The following is a 13,344-nucleotide window of genomic DNA, read 5'->3' as shown; positions in this document are numbered from 1 at the left end:
CAGGGCCTTTGTATCCTCATTAAAAAAGAATTTGCTCAGCCGCCTTTGAAAAATCCATGCAAACAGATCTGTAACTCCCACAGGAAAGTACCCTGTGACTGTTGCTCCTCAGTCTTTCTTTATACATGGATCTAAAAACTTGTCACAAAGGGGAATTAGTAACCAGATCATTTCATTCAGAATTTCACATTGCTGTCACGAGGGAAGTATCTTAAGCCATCATCAGCTAAAACCATTAGTGGGGACGGGCATCCTTCTGCTTGAAAATTCAGCCTGTCTGGCCTGTCTGTCATCTCTGGTGAGGAACGTGCCAAGCAAATTCAAAAAGGAGCGCAGAAAAGTTCTGAACCTGACTGTGACACTCTTGCCTCTTCTTGCTTGGTAGTCGGCCACAGGAAGAGCCGGGTTGTCGGTGTGTTGATCCAGTCTGTTCTTTGCAAACAGTCTTGGCTCTTTAGGCTCTTTGGAGGAGACTTGAGAAATGAGTGAAACACAGGGACCTCGGAGACCTCAAAAATACGGGTAGTATCGTTCTAATCCCAGCTTCTCAGAGTTCAGTGACAGCAAGAAGGCAGGAACTAGAGGAGACTTGCAGCAGAAAAATTATCTTAGGGCATGGTGGGGATAAATGGACAGTGCTACAATGTCCTGGCTTTCTCCCTGATCCTGCAAGATATTCTTTGCCTTTTGGGTCAGTTGCTTATAGAAGCTCATTCCTTTTGGAAAACAATGAGCGAGGAAAGCCGGGAAGGCTAAGACTTTTTTTGTTTGTTTTTTTGACCTGTCTGAGATTCAGCCAACGACTGGGTGTTGGGAGCTCTAAATGCCATTACCAAGAAGGTTTCAAGTCTTGGATGGTGGGTGGCATCTGTAATGACCCTACCTGTTTGTTTGTGCTCTGCCACAGCTCTCTGGTCTCCCTGAAAGCAATGCTGAGCCGGATAACTGGGGTGATTTGGTTATGTACACTGACACACATCATGCAGGGCTCAGACTAATTTCTGCCTTATCTGTGTCAGTCTGCAGGGATGCGTGCACCATAATTACTGTCACTGAAGTCAACCAGGCTCATGGGGAGATCTGAAAGGGTACAGGGCTGATAGAGGACTGGCTACTTTCCCTGTGCTTTTTGGCTTAAATGACAGGTCATCAGAGCTCTTCCAGGCTTCAGGATGTTTCTAGAGATTTGCTGCATTATGTTTTTAAAAAGAAATCTCCTCATACCCTATGCCTGATTTAAATACTATGGAACTAGGCAGGTTTCAGCAATGCATTGGCATCTTGGGGACTGTGGATAATATTTACTGCAGTGAACACTGAGCAAGTATGGGCCTGGTGATGGGGAAAGCTGGGCCCGTGTTCAGTTGTCACTCCACTTCATACCTCAGCATTGCACTGGTGCTCTGCCAGGATGGTTGTGCAGGGTTCTTGGTGTCGGGCAGTGAGGGGCTAAGGGGGAGCTGTGTGCTGGCTGGCTGGGTCGAACTGAGGATCCTGGGTGATCCTCTCCTGTGAGGAGAACATCATGAGGTCTTACTGGTGTACAAAGTGGAAGAAAAGTGATCTCTATGTGGGTGCCTACAAAGGGAGTATGGTAACTTTCTCTATTCCAGCTCAGAAGTTGTCTCCTCCTTGCGTTTGTTTGGGCAAGAGACTGCAAGGACTTCCCAAGGAAGGCTGAAAAAACAGATCCAACACAGTCATCTTAGGGAGGCTGGGGTTTGCACTGCTGGAAAGCTTCTGTATTTTGACTGCAATAGTGGGAAAACTCAGCAACTCCCTCTGGTGTGACACCAGGTGCATGTCTTGCAGACACAGCTCCACTATTGCTGTCCGTACTGAATGCCGCAAAGTCACACCAAAACCCTGAGAGTTGTGTGCAAACCATGCAGCCACGTCCAGCTTGGCAATGTCAGCACAGGCTGTCCCTGAACCGCAGGCATGTCGGTGAGGGGCAGTACTGGTGTATCTTGCCTTGCCAGGGGCTAAGAGTGAGATTTTCCAGTGTTTTAGGGGCAGCAAGGAGTGCCTGCCACTACAGATAACTTGGCTATTACAAATATCCTCATCTTAAAGGGCTTTCAGTCTTTCAGATATGAAACAGAAGAGGAACTAGTGAAAACTAAGGCTAGACAAACTCCATCTGGAAATAAAGCAGAAATCTGGCAGAGAGGATAAGGAACAATTCCAGCGGCCAATGTCTTTGGCATTTGTGAGTTGAGATGCAGACCTTTCTGGAAGGGGTGATCCAGTTCACTGGGTGTGATAGGATCAGTGCAGGAAATTTTTCCTGGGTTTTGTTAGTCAAGAGAGAATGACTAGATTCCCCTGTGGGCTGTAGATCTGTATTATCTTTCAATGCTCTGAGGGGAAATGGGTGCATTCTCTGTCACTGTTGTAGCAAGGCATGGAAAAGTGACTCTGAAAATGGCAATGCGGGTCTATTGCCTTTTGTCAAATCTGTATTGAGATTCCAGCAAAAAGCTTTCCTTTCATCATGTGCCTTCCCAGCAAACTCATCCTGGGCACCAAAGGCCAGACTGGACAGATTCTTTTACTAGCAGCAAGGGACTAACTGAAATAAAATGCAGTCAAGCTGGAGTTATCAAAGTTGCCAGCTGGGAGTGTCTCACAGAGCAGAAGATCTGGTAAGTAAGCAACGGTCATATCTGTATCGTAACATTGGGCCTGTCTCTTCTTACGAGGGCTTTCACTGGTGTTGCTGAAATAACCAGAGATGCTGCCCAGGCTGTGGGTAATTTAGTGGGGAAGATGAAGTGCAGATTTGCTTTTGTCAGCATTATTTGTCTGCCTAGCACAGTGACCTGTGCTCCTAGCCTCACATTTGTTGACCTGAGTGGTTTAAGGACTCCGTTGGAGCCTTGCCAGATGCAGCAGTGTGGTGTTTGTTGTGGGTGTCTGACTGAAGCTCTGGGCAACTCTCAGCTCTCCAGTGCCCAATGACAAGCAGAATATAATCCCCATATTTGGGCTGTGTATTTACAAGCCCTTCTCCGAGGCAGTGCTGGGACTGTGATAAGTGGGAGGAGGCCTGCTAGAAATCTACTCAAGCAGGTCTAATTGTACCAAATAGAACGGATCAGTAGAGTGGAAAATAGTCCTCATATATCTACCCGAAGAAGATAATGACCTTTTAAATAACAGAAGCAATTTTATTTCAATACCCCAATTACTCTGAACTCTCAAATGTCAAAGTGCCAGGCACTTTCAAAATAACTTAATTTAGACGTTTATAGCACTTAGACACTGCTAGTTTCTTATCTAACCTAATTATGGGTTGTACAGGAAATTGCAAAGCATCCCAATTAATGTTATTTTTTATAGTGATACATAGAAGTGGCCTTTGCCATTTGCCATCATCATGCGCACAATGATTTACTCATTCTGGCTTTTGAGTTAGTTCCCTGACAGAACAGAGCTCTTCTGTCCCTGACTGCTCTTAGAGAGTAAGCAAGGAAGAAGGGGATGTAGAGTTGAGTGTAGCTCTTTCTGCATGAAGGATCTGAAGGATGTTTTCCACTGAGAGCAGCATGGTCAGCCCTGCTGATCGTCTCTGATCCAAGGACGCCTCTAGTCGCCTCTCTTTCAGGACTAGTGTGGTGGATAAGGGTTGTAAAGCTGCTTAATTGGCTAGATAAAAGCTCCTTTTACAGAAGGTGCAGTAAAATATCTCTTCTAGCTCCTATTCATAGTAGAAAGAACTGGAACTGGGGGAAGTGGCTTAGAACTGCTGAGCAGCATCCAACAGCATCCTTATCTGCTTGTATGGCATGGGGAGGATGCATGTCCACTTGCCTTGCCAATCCCCATGTTTACTTGCACACTATATTTATGTGTAATGCTCTATTCTGTGCTGTGTCTCCCCACTGGTATCAGCAGAGACCTGTTAGCAGCCAGAGAAGTTTACTGGAAGCCTCCTCTTTCCTGAGGATAACCCAGCAGGATCAGTGGCTAATCTCTCAAGGGAAGGTGTAAGGCTGTTATGTGATGCTGTAGGTTCCTAGCTACTGTACCTGCTCTGAATTGTGCTTAAGGCCATGCCAGCTCGGAAGAAGAAGGCAAACCCACCAAAGGTGGTCCTGTCCTGCAGGGTTCTCAGCGTGCAGGTCCCTAAAGCATTGTTGGGTTCTTAGCTCCCATTTCCTTATTTACAATAAAATATCTCTGTAGACAAAATAGAAAGGATTTCAACTTGTTTTGGCTGAAACCCAAGAGAGAGGATGTGAGTTCGTTAGCTGCTTGTGTTCAAGAAGGGCATAAGGAACAGAGGCACAGGATGCAGAAGTATAGAGAGATACAAAGTGACTTTAGTAAAGGTTTTCCTTAGCCAGGAACAGAAATCATGTGAGCTTGCCTAAATACTCTGTCTGCATAACTGCATGCTTCCCTGTTAGGGAGCATCCCCGGTTCTGTGCAGCAGGGAAAACTGTGGTTGCAGTGGTTAGTTGTGTTATATATTAAAAGGAAAGCCTGAGTAAGGGTAAATTGAAAACTTGGACAAGGGCTTTCAGAACATTTCTGTCTGAAGTGGTAAAAAAAAAAAAAAAAAAAAAAGGAAAGTCTCTTGGGGTTCAAACAACACAGCAGTACTGGTGATGAACAGAGTAACTTAAGATAATGTGGTGGCAGGACAGATAGGATTCTTGTCCAATCTATTGCTTTGCAGTCATTAGAGCCACTGCTTCAGCATTTAGTTGCTCAGCAGAAGTGCTGGAATACGCAACAGCTGCCAAGTTGGCTGCCAGACCGGGGCAGACAGGGAGGAGATGTTAGAGAGCCAGAAGTTGGAACCATAGGACGTTTTGTGCAGGTGTTTCAGCAGGCTTTTCCCCTTGTGGATTGGACTCCAAATGGAATCTGGGAAATCAACTGCCACCCTTTCTGTTCCCTGAATTCCCATGGTCCAGTCTGTAGGGATCCATTTTCTCTGGATTAACTTGTAAATCTTCTCCAAGGAAGTATTTTCAGGAATCCTTTGAACTTTATAAGAGGAAAGAATGAGAGAACAGAGGCTAATTCTCTCTTCAGTCTTCTCCTCACTAGATTTAGCAGTTTTCAAATATGAAAAAGGCTGTCAAGAGGAAAAGGAAATGTCTGTTGACATTTGAATAATGAGAGCTGTAGAAATAGATCTTGGAAAGGGTATAGAACTGCAGGTTAGACCAAATCTGTGCCAGATTGAGTCATGTTAAGTTAGGCTTAGTCCGTTCAACCTTGAGATGAGGTGATGGACTATCTAATCTGTTCATCTCCATTTTCTCTTTTTCTGAGAGGTGAAGATAGGTTTTTCTGAGATTACAAGTTTTGTCTTCTATGGACATGCAGTCATTGCTCTAGCTTCCCACCAGGCAGATGAATAGAGTTGTCGCATGTGGTGGAACAAGACACACCAGGTGACCTTGCTCCAGGTGAGTGCAAGAAACATGGCAAAACACTTGTTATGATGTTGCTCATTGGAAATGGTTCAGAGAAGTTCTCAAGAAAACAGAATTTGACCTACAAATCATACACCAAATGAGTCCCATTGTGCCAGAACTTGGCCAAACCCTAAGAACACAAGTTGCTTGAACTTCTTAGTGAAGAGAACCGCGTAATTATGTTACAGTTATTCTAAAACAAAGACTTTGCTTGCAAGTACAGAGATAATGGTATTCTAACCACACCTCCCAATTAGAGAGTTGTAATAGAGAGTAATAAAACACCCCTTCCTTGGACTGCAGAATCAACCCCCACAAAGCTCGCAACACTAATGCAATTTAGTCCTATTTGCTGATGGAGGATTCTGGTAATAAAATTTAATGTGCAGGAACAAGATGCATCTAACCAAAGCTGAAAACATCTCTAACTCTATTTAGAGCTATAGAATGTAGTATATTAGCGTTTAACAATCTGACACTAAATCGGTGTGAAGCTAATAGGGCTGTGTTTGTTAAAGTTTCAGCACTAGGCCATGATATACCAATGACAACAGAAGGAGTAACCAAGATAACGTGACTGTGCAGACTCCAGGTGATGCTTAATAAGGTACCAGGACTCTTCATGGGACCTTCTGCCATATAAGAGAACAGTGGATCACATTCATCTCTGCTGCTGTCCTCCTGAAGCCAGAGGAAGTTAGCACAGAGATGAATTTGGTATTTCCTAATAAAAGGCACTAAACGCAAAATATTCTGCCTTCTTAAGCACATTATATATTCAATGAAATTTTCTTCTCTCTCTGTAGTCTTTCCAGTGAGTTGCTTTGGTTTTTAAAGATATATAGCTCATTAAAGAGGAAAACATGGTGTTTTTATTTCTCTAATAATAGGATCTGAAATTATTAAATCTGGGTGGACACAGCATAAGAAAGGCTCAGGAAATGTCCGCTCAGGAAGATGTATAGTAGTTCTGGCCTAAGCAGTAGTTCTGGCCTTCTTTCAGGATTATGCTGTTGCCTGATGTTAATCACAATTAGAAGACATTTTAAATCATGGAATTTTCTGCAGCATGGAGAAATCAATTCCCACCTAGCTGGTTCATTTAAATGCTTAGTATGAGATTAACACATATCCTCATATAATCCTCTAGCAAACAATAAATCCTACACAGAATGAGAGGAGTTCTCTCACCAAAAAGATAATTTATTTAGCTCTATTTATTATTCAGGGGAGTTAGATATCAAGCATAAACAAGAATACATAGCCTATTAATACAGAAATAAGGGTATTCATTAAAATACTGGGCATACACATACAGTAGAGAAATTTCCTAAACAATGGACAAAATGCCCAATTATACTTTAAAGGACTGATTATATGCCAGACCTGAGAAAGTCCTCGCAACTAAGTGACCACTCAGTGTGGTAGTGACCTATTTAATGTATTAGGGTTGTTATTTTTATTTTGGAATGCTTAACTAGGTTTAACTATTGCATTGGTTTTGTGTGGATGGACCTTTCCATGTCCTTTCAAACCTGATCCCTGAATATTTGACAGCTCTCAGCAACAGTTTCTTTTTGGTCTGAGAACTGATTGCTCTTGCAGCTGAAAGGCCATCACCCCATCAGAATAGGAGAAGAGATATCATGGCATTTTGATGGATTATTAAACTCCGAGAATAATGAGAACATGAAATGAACTTTCTTGATAGCTTACAAATCCAAACATTATTAATGCAAATATCTTCTAGTAGTAAGTCTGTTGATGGAAACTGAGCTCAGTTGTTTGAAAACAACTGCTTTGAAGAGGGACAATGGTAGGAGTTAGTACTGTACACAGCAGCCAGTCTGACAGACTTTTCTTAATATTTTTGTACAATACAACTTTATATAAGCATGGAAACAGGCAGCTGCACTTTATGTTTACACATCATGGTTACAAGACAACAGTTTGTGTGCTAGGTAATCTCTACCCTCATTCAAGAAAAAGTAAAAGAGGAGTTTATGCAAACTAAAATATTCCAGTGAAACCCTCCGAAGGGCAGGGCTGTGCTCGCTCCCCTGTGGCCTGTCCCTGCACTGTCACCATGACCCTACTCTCCTCTACTGCCCCTCAGTCCTGGAGCTCAGGACACAGGTATTCCTGGCATGTCCCTAAAACAGCCCAACCAGACAAGCAACCTGGGTCACCTTGGTTTGGATTTTCAAAGCCCCAGTCCTACAAGTGCTACTGCAAAGACCTCAAAAGTTCCTGCTCAGTGACTGGCCTGGCTTTTGGGTAAATTGGATTTTGAATAAATTGAATTACTTCCAATCTCAAGCAAGGCCAAAAACAGTGTCCTCATTCTGGGGAATTTTTTTCATCACTATCATATTCACGATCCATCCCCCCCCCCCAAAAAAAAAAATCAAATTCTGGAAAATGTTACAAAGCTTTAAATATTCTTCCTGCACTCCATTTGGTTTTAAATTTGAATGTTTCCCTTGGATTATTTTAAAATGTTTGATTTCAAACACTTAATATAAGCAAATTAAGTTTTTAAATACAATATCATTTTGAAGAGGAAATTTGGAATGAAAATATGAAAAACAAACTTTGGTTTTCTCTGGGATGTCACTTGTAGACCGGCTGCTTTTTCTATGGCTATTTTCAATGGCCTTTTGTTTAAAAGTCTCATAAAAATATAGAAGCGTGTGAATGGATATAAAAAAATAAGGACATTTTTATGATTTTTTATAAATAAACAGCACAGCAAGAATTAAATAGAACACAAAGACATTTATACAGGCATGAACTGTTACAGCTTGTTCTCCTCGAAGAGTATCTGTGCATAGACTGTCGTACTGGGAATGCCTTTGGCTTCCTGAATCGGCTTCATAAGTTCAAGTTCAGCATATGTTAAGTTCTCCTCTGTGATTTTTGGCTAGGAAATAGAACCAACAAATTACAGTTACAAAGTTTTTGTGGATGAATGTAAAAGACACCTTACATATTCTATAGATTTTTTTTAACCTTTTTTTTTTCTGTCATATTTAATAGTTCTACTCTAATATTAATTGGTTCACTCTGTATTAAATTTGGTTCATAAAAGATGAAATAAAGGAAAACAATAAAGGGGTTTTAATATAACTTCTATTTTTTCTGTTTTTCAAAATTATGCATTGAAAGTTTTAATTTGCCAATTAACATATTACAATTTTGAAAGAAGCACATTAGCAAAATGTTCAGTTCCTCTAATTTAATCCCAAATTTCCCAATATAATTTTAGTTATTGCAGATCTCACAGTTTAAAACATCTATGCCAGATTTGCTTCTTGAGTGTAAACCTTGGAATAGTCACATCCTAATCACACACACTCACAATATTGCGCTTTATGTTTCTTAGCAGCACCAGGAAGTGTGTTAGGGATGTGCAGAGCAGGGCAGAAATGGGAGCAGTTGAGTTACTTTTACTGAACAAATTTCGTGTGGGTCAAGGAAGAGTTGCCAAGTGTCCCAAGCTCCTGCTGTCTGGGCCTCATCCAGACTTGGGCTGTACCTTAGAGGAGGAAGGTCCTGCCTTATGTTCCTCTGTGTGTGCAACTGGAATCAGTCATTAGTATCAAACCCACCTCAACATCAAGCAGCAGAGCTTCTTTGGGATTGTGTGTGGAGCCCTAGGATTTGAAATCTATTTCACTTTACCTGAAGTTTAAACTCTGTGCTCCCTGCAGAAGGGTGAAATACTAAGGCTCTATGCAGCTGCAGAACTGGGAAACTTGTTCTCTTATCTACTTGGGTGCCCTGTTCTATCACTTGTTTCCTCACATTTAAGCCTAAAAAAGAGCCACTTAAAACTTTTCATCCGTAGAATTTGTTGCAGTCATAGGACGGCACCTTACTGAAAAGGATATGTCTCTGAGACCAGTCTCTTAATGCTCAAGAAAGACTTTTTCTAGTCATGAATTTAAAACTTAAAGTTTATAAACTAAAAAAAGATTTTTGTAAAGTAGTTAAGTTTTATCATGAAGAAAATGACAATATTTTCCAACACCAAGTCTTCCTTATGTAATTTTGTTCCATTTACTGCTATTTATGCCTTTCTAATTTAACATAAATGATTCTTGTTTGAATAATTATTATGTTGTTTTCTGGCTAAAAAGATAAGCACCTAATATCCTCTGAAATTTGTCCCTGGGCTCTACTGCTTCCCATATTTTGCATTGTTCTGGAATCTTTTCATTTTGCCATAACAGTTGCTCACAGTCTGCATTTCAGATTGTTTCCCTCTGGGTGGATCAGTTTACACTTTTCAAGCATGAATTTAATCATATTTCTCCTCTGTAGATCTGATCCTGAAGGACTTTCTGCAGCTGCTGATGCAGGTGCTACTGCTGAAGTCGCTTGATCTGTACGTGCGAGTAAAGGCTATCGTCAGGGCTAGGTGCCTGCAAGGTTGTAATCCTTGGTTTTGATCTTTCACCTGCTCTTCCCCCTTTACATGGGTAATCCCATTTGATTTCAGCGTCTGATCCTCATTCTCCACCAAATTCTCCAATGCTGACTAAAAAAAATTCATCTTTTCTAGAAATTCTCTAGCCTTAGGATGTAAAAAGACTTTCTATGGATCACACAACCTGACCTTATCTATAACACAGAAAGAAAATCACACGTATTCTTTTTTTTTTTTTTTTTAATATGTTCAGGCTGAGCTAAAATACAATGTTTAGAAAAGTATCTGGCCCATTTCAGCTTTGGATTAAGGAGTTAGAAAACACCTCTTCCTTAACTGCTTAATTAAGCTTTCCTGTCTTCTTTCTAGCCTAATCTTATCTACCTTCAGTTTCTAGGCATTTAACTTTTTTGCCTTTTTAGATTTGTTAAGGACTCATTTTGAGATTTCACAATTATATGCACTCATCTATCTAATAGATAGTATAAAGCTAAACTGAGGCTGCATAAAACAATACCGGAAAATATTCAGGATTTTATGCACAATGTATAATAGCAAGTGTATTCTCTGTATGGAGCTAGTGGGAGTTTTGCTGGAGTCGACTCAGTAGGAGTCAATTCAGATGCTAAAACCAGAATGATATGCTAGAGGTGAAAAGAACAAATCTCACAAAACTTTACAAACAAGCTGTTGGTTGCTACCAGAGTAAAAGTCTACGTTTACTAAAACCAGCCCAGTACCTGTTTTGAAGTAGAAATATTTTCATTGTATTGCAGAAATCTGTTGCTCAGGGCAAACTAAATCTGCGTATGCTTTCCCCTTTGCTGTTTAATTGCATTTTGTGTTATGTTTCCATTTAGAAAATACTGCATGCCCTAAAATAGTCGCCCTAACGCCCAGCTCATGTAAATTTTAGAACTAAGATTTATGAAATCATATTGTCCAGGTGTTTTATTATATTATCTCAAAATTGCATTGTTTTTCAGTGTAGATTATCTCTTTATTCTTACTTTATTCTATTATGTTTGGATATGAAAAATAACACTAGATTCCCCAAAACAGGTCATTGGGCAGTAGTGGCTGATGTGTTGCTTTCATACATTTTTATGATGTTCCTATAGTAAACATAATTTAATAAAGGCGAAACACACTAAATAAATAATTGCATCTAGAAAAGCAATAAAACCAAATAAAATTAGTACTTTCATAAGTGGAAAAGGTACTTCAATTACTGCTACAAGCAACAGCACACCATAAAATGTGTAGAATAATTTCCCTTATGCATATTTCTAGTATGTAATAATTTGATTGAAAATATGAGGAAACACACAGGAGGTTCAAAATTGTGAAGGGTATACAGTTTTCAGCAAAGGATGTGTAATAACAGTGCATGAAAGCCAACACAACTTTAAAGTACCTATGGTAGCCAGTTTTTTTTTTCCAGCTGCTCTTCTGTACTTCATTTGTGAGCCATATGTTTAATTTAATTCCGATTGTTTGTTTGTCCAAAACCAGGTTTTTAAGCAGGTAGGGAAAGAAAACTAATTCCACGATTTTATCTCTCATTTGGATTGGATAATGTTTTGGCAGTGTCAACCTGGAATCCTGCCACCACCTCCTTTTTGGAACAATAGCATGACTTAACTAATGTTATAGGTGGGACTGATGCTGAAGAGAAAGAGGCAGTGAGTGACTGACTGGTCACCTCTCTCTTCCCAGCCTGGCTATCCACTTAGGAGGTCATTGGGATTCCTATGACTATAACATCCTTTTTGAAAAATTAGATCATTGTCTCAAAGTAGTATTGAATGATTTCTTCAAATACAGTTCTACTCCAAAGTGATATTTCTAGATGTACTCTTTATCCCAGACATCTAAGTTCTCCTTTTGGGATCATATACTTTGCATAAACATAAATTAGAGAAAAAAAAAAAAAACATAATTTTCCAGTGTATCTCCTGGCTATTAAAAACATCGTTCATCTTCTAGGTCTCCTCCAGTTTAATTTTACTTTGTTGCACTGATAGGGCTTCCCATGGGCAACTATTCAGAAGAGTTTACTAATAGCAGCATTTTCTCAATAAAAAAATCTATCATATAAATATTAAAAAGTAACTAAAATTTGTTTTAATTGATTTTTGTGTCATATGTAAGGTGCTAGAAAAGACCTGTAAGGCTTGTATTTTAATGAAAATGACTCCGATCTTTGTGTCAAAATTACCAGGAATGTCAATTATGCTCTTCCCAGGATTAGCTGGGTGATTTCTAGGAGGCCTCAAGGATGTTTACTGTGAATACTGCCAGGTTGAAAGCTTATAAAGTTTTAACCAAGGTCACTTTTATCCAAATTTGTAATTTGGGTAGTAATAATTAACTAAATAGGCAATTTATAGCCTCAAAATTTCAACTTGTCTGGAAAAGCACCTGATGCCACCTTTTTCTTATGTGTTGTTGCACTCACTTTCATGATCTCATCAGTTATCATAAAGATGACAAAAATGAATATGAATTTTTTTTTTTTTTTTGCCGGGGTGAGGAGAGAAAGGTATTTTCCCTCAAATTCTCTTTTACCAAGAAGGTCAATTCTCAGTTTAGTTTAATTTAACTGTTTTAGCAACTATTGCTGCAGATATTGGCCATGGAATTCAGTGTATACATGATCACATGTGGGAGAAGTTTCTCAGGATATAATGCAGAAAGAACTTAACAAGGGAGCAAGGGTAGAAAAAATCTGAATTTTCTGGATTTGAGATACATATTCCAAGAAAGTTCTTAATATAATATTTATATTTACTATTTACTCTTCTATATTAGTTTAAATTAACTAAGATTTTCTGCAGAAGCACTCATAAGGTGAATCTGTGCCCTCAGTAGAAGGTATGTGCTTGTGGGTGAATGCGTTAGGTCAGCAAATATAAAACTGTGCCTGGTATGCAGATATTTGCTGGCCTGACTGCCAATACATGACCTCTTGTCACCTGTAAGAGGCCACATTGTGCTGGCGCGTGCAAACCATGGATGCAGGGAATGCCAGTTGGGAAGATGCAGAAACAAGAGGTGGTGGTGATGTCTGTTCGGTCCAGCCACTAGGAATTGCACTTCTGTCCAGGTGACTCCATAACACGGAATGTGCAACCATGGCCCAATGCCACAAGGTAGCTCTCCTGGTAGGCACTTGCCAGGGCTGTTCCATTTTCTCTCCCTTTCTCTTGCACAGGCCAAAGAGATCTTCAGTCTTTTTCACCTCAAATTTGAGAAACATCCTGTTTTGTTCTCTGTAAAGGGTCCACAGGAAAAGTGCTGATCCTGTCCAGATAGCACAGCTCAGGAGCATCCTGTGTCACCACCTGAGTGCTCCCAGAAGCAAATAGTGTCTAGACAGGGCTGTCCAGGCCAACTGGGTGGGCTTTGGCCAAAGGGACAGACTATTGCTTCCCTCTGCACAGATCGGAAAAAGCTGCATAGTGCGTGCAG

The 13,344-nt window shown here is 40.3% G+C and overlaps 1 protein-coding gene across 1 annotated transcript in view; it reads right to left on the bottom strand.

Moving 5' to 3' along the window:
• Nucleotides 1-8,132: 8,132 nt before the first annotated feature.
• The window catches only part of VSTM4 (V-set and transmembrane domain containing 4), a 29,716-nt gene continuing 24,504 nt past the window's right edge, over nucleotides 8,133-13,344 (bottom strand). The window contains exon 8 of the mRNA XM_088528741.1: nucleotides 8,133-8,361. Within this exon, the coding sequence (XP_088384867.1) occupies nucleotides 8,236-8,361 (126 nt within the window). The 3' untranslated portion in view covers nucleotides 8,133-8,235. The remainder of the gene's footprint in view (nucleotides 8,362-13,344) is intronic.

This window comes from Tinamus guttatus, unplaced genomic scaffold (genome assembly GCF_059628265.1).
Source record: "Tinamus guttatus ecotype Peru unplaced genomic scaffold, ASM5962826v1 Tinamus_guttatus_pri_ptg000314l, whole genome shotgun sequence".
Classification (NCBI taxonomy): Eukaryota; Metazoa; Chordata; class Aves; order Tinamiformes; family Tinamidae; genus Tinamus; species Tinamus guttatus.
Note: the sequence above shows the minus strand (reverse complement) of the source record. Positions and strands in the feature narration are given on the sequence as shown.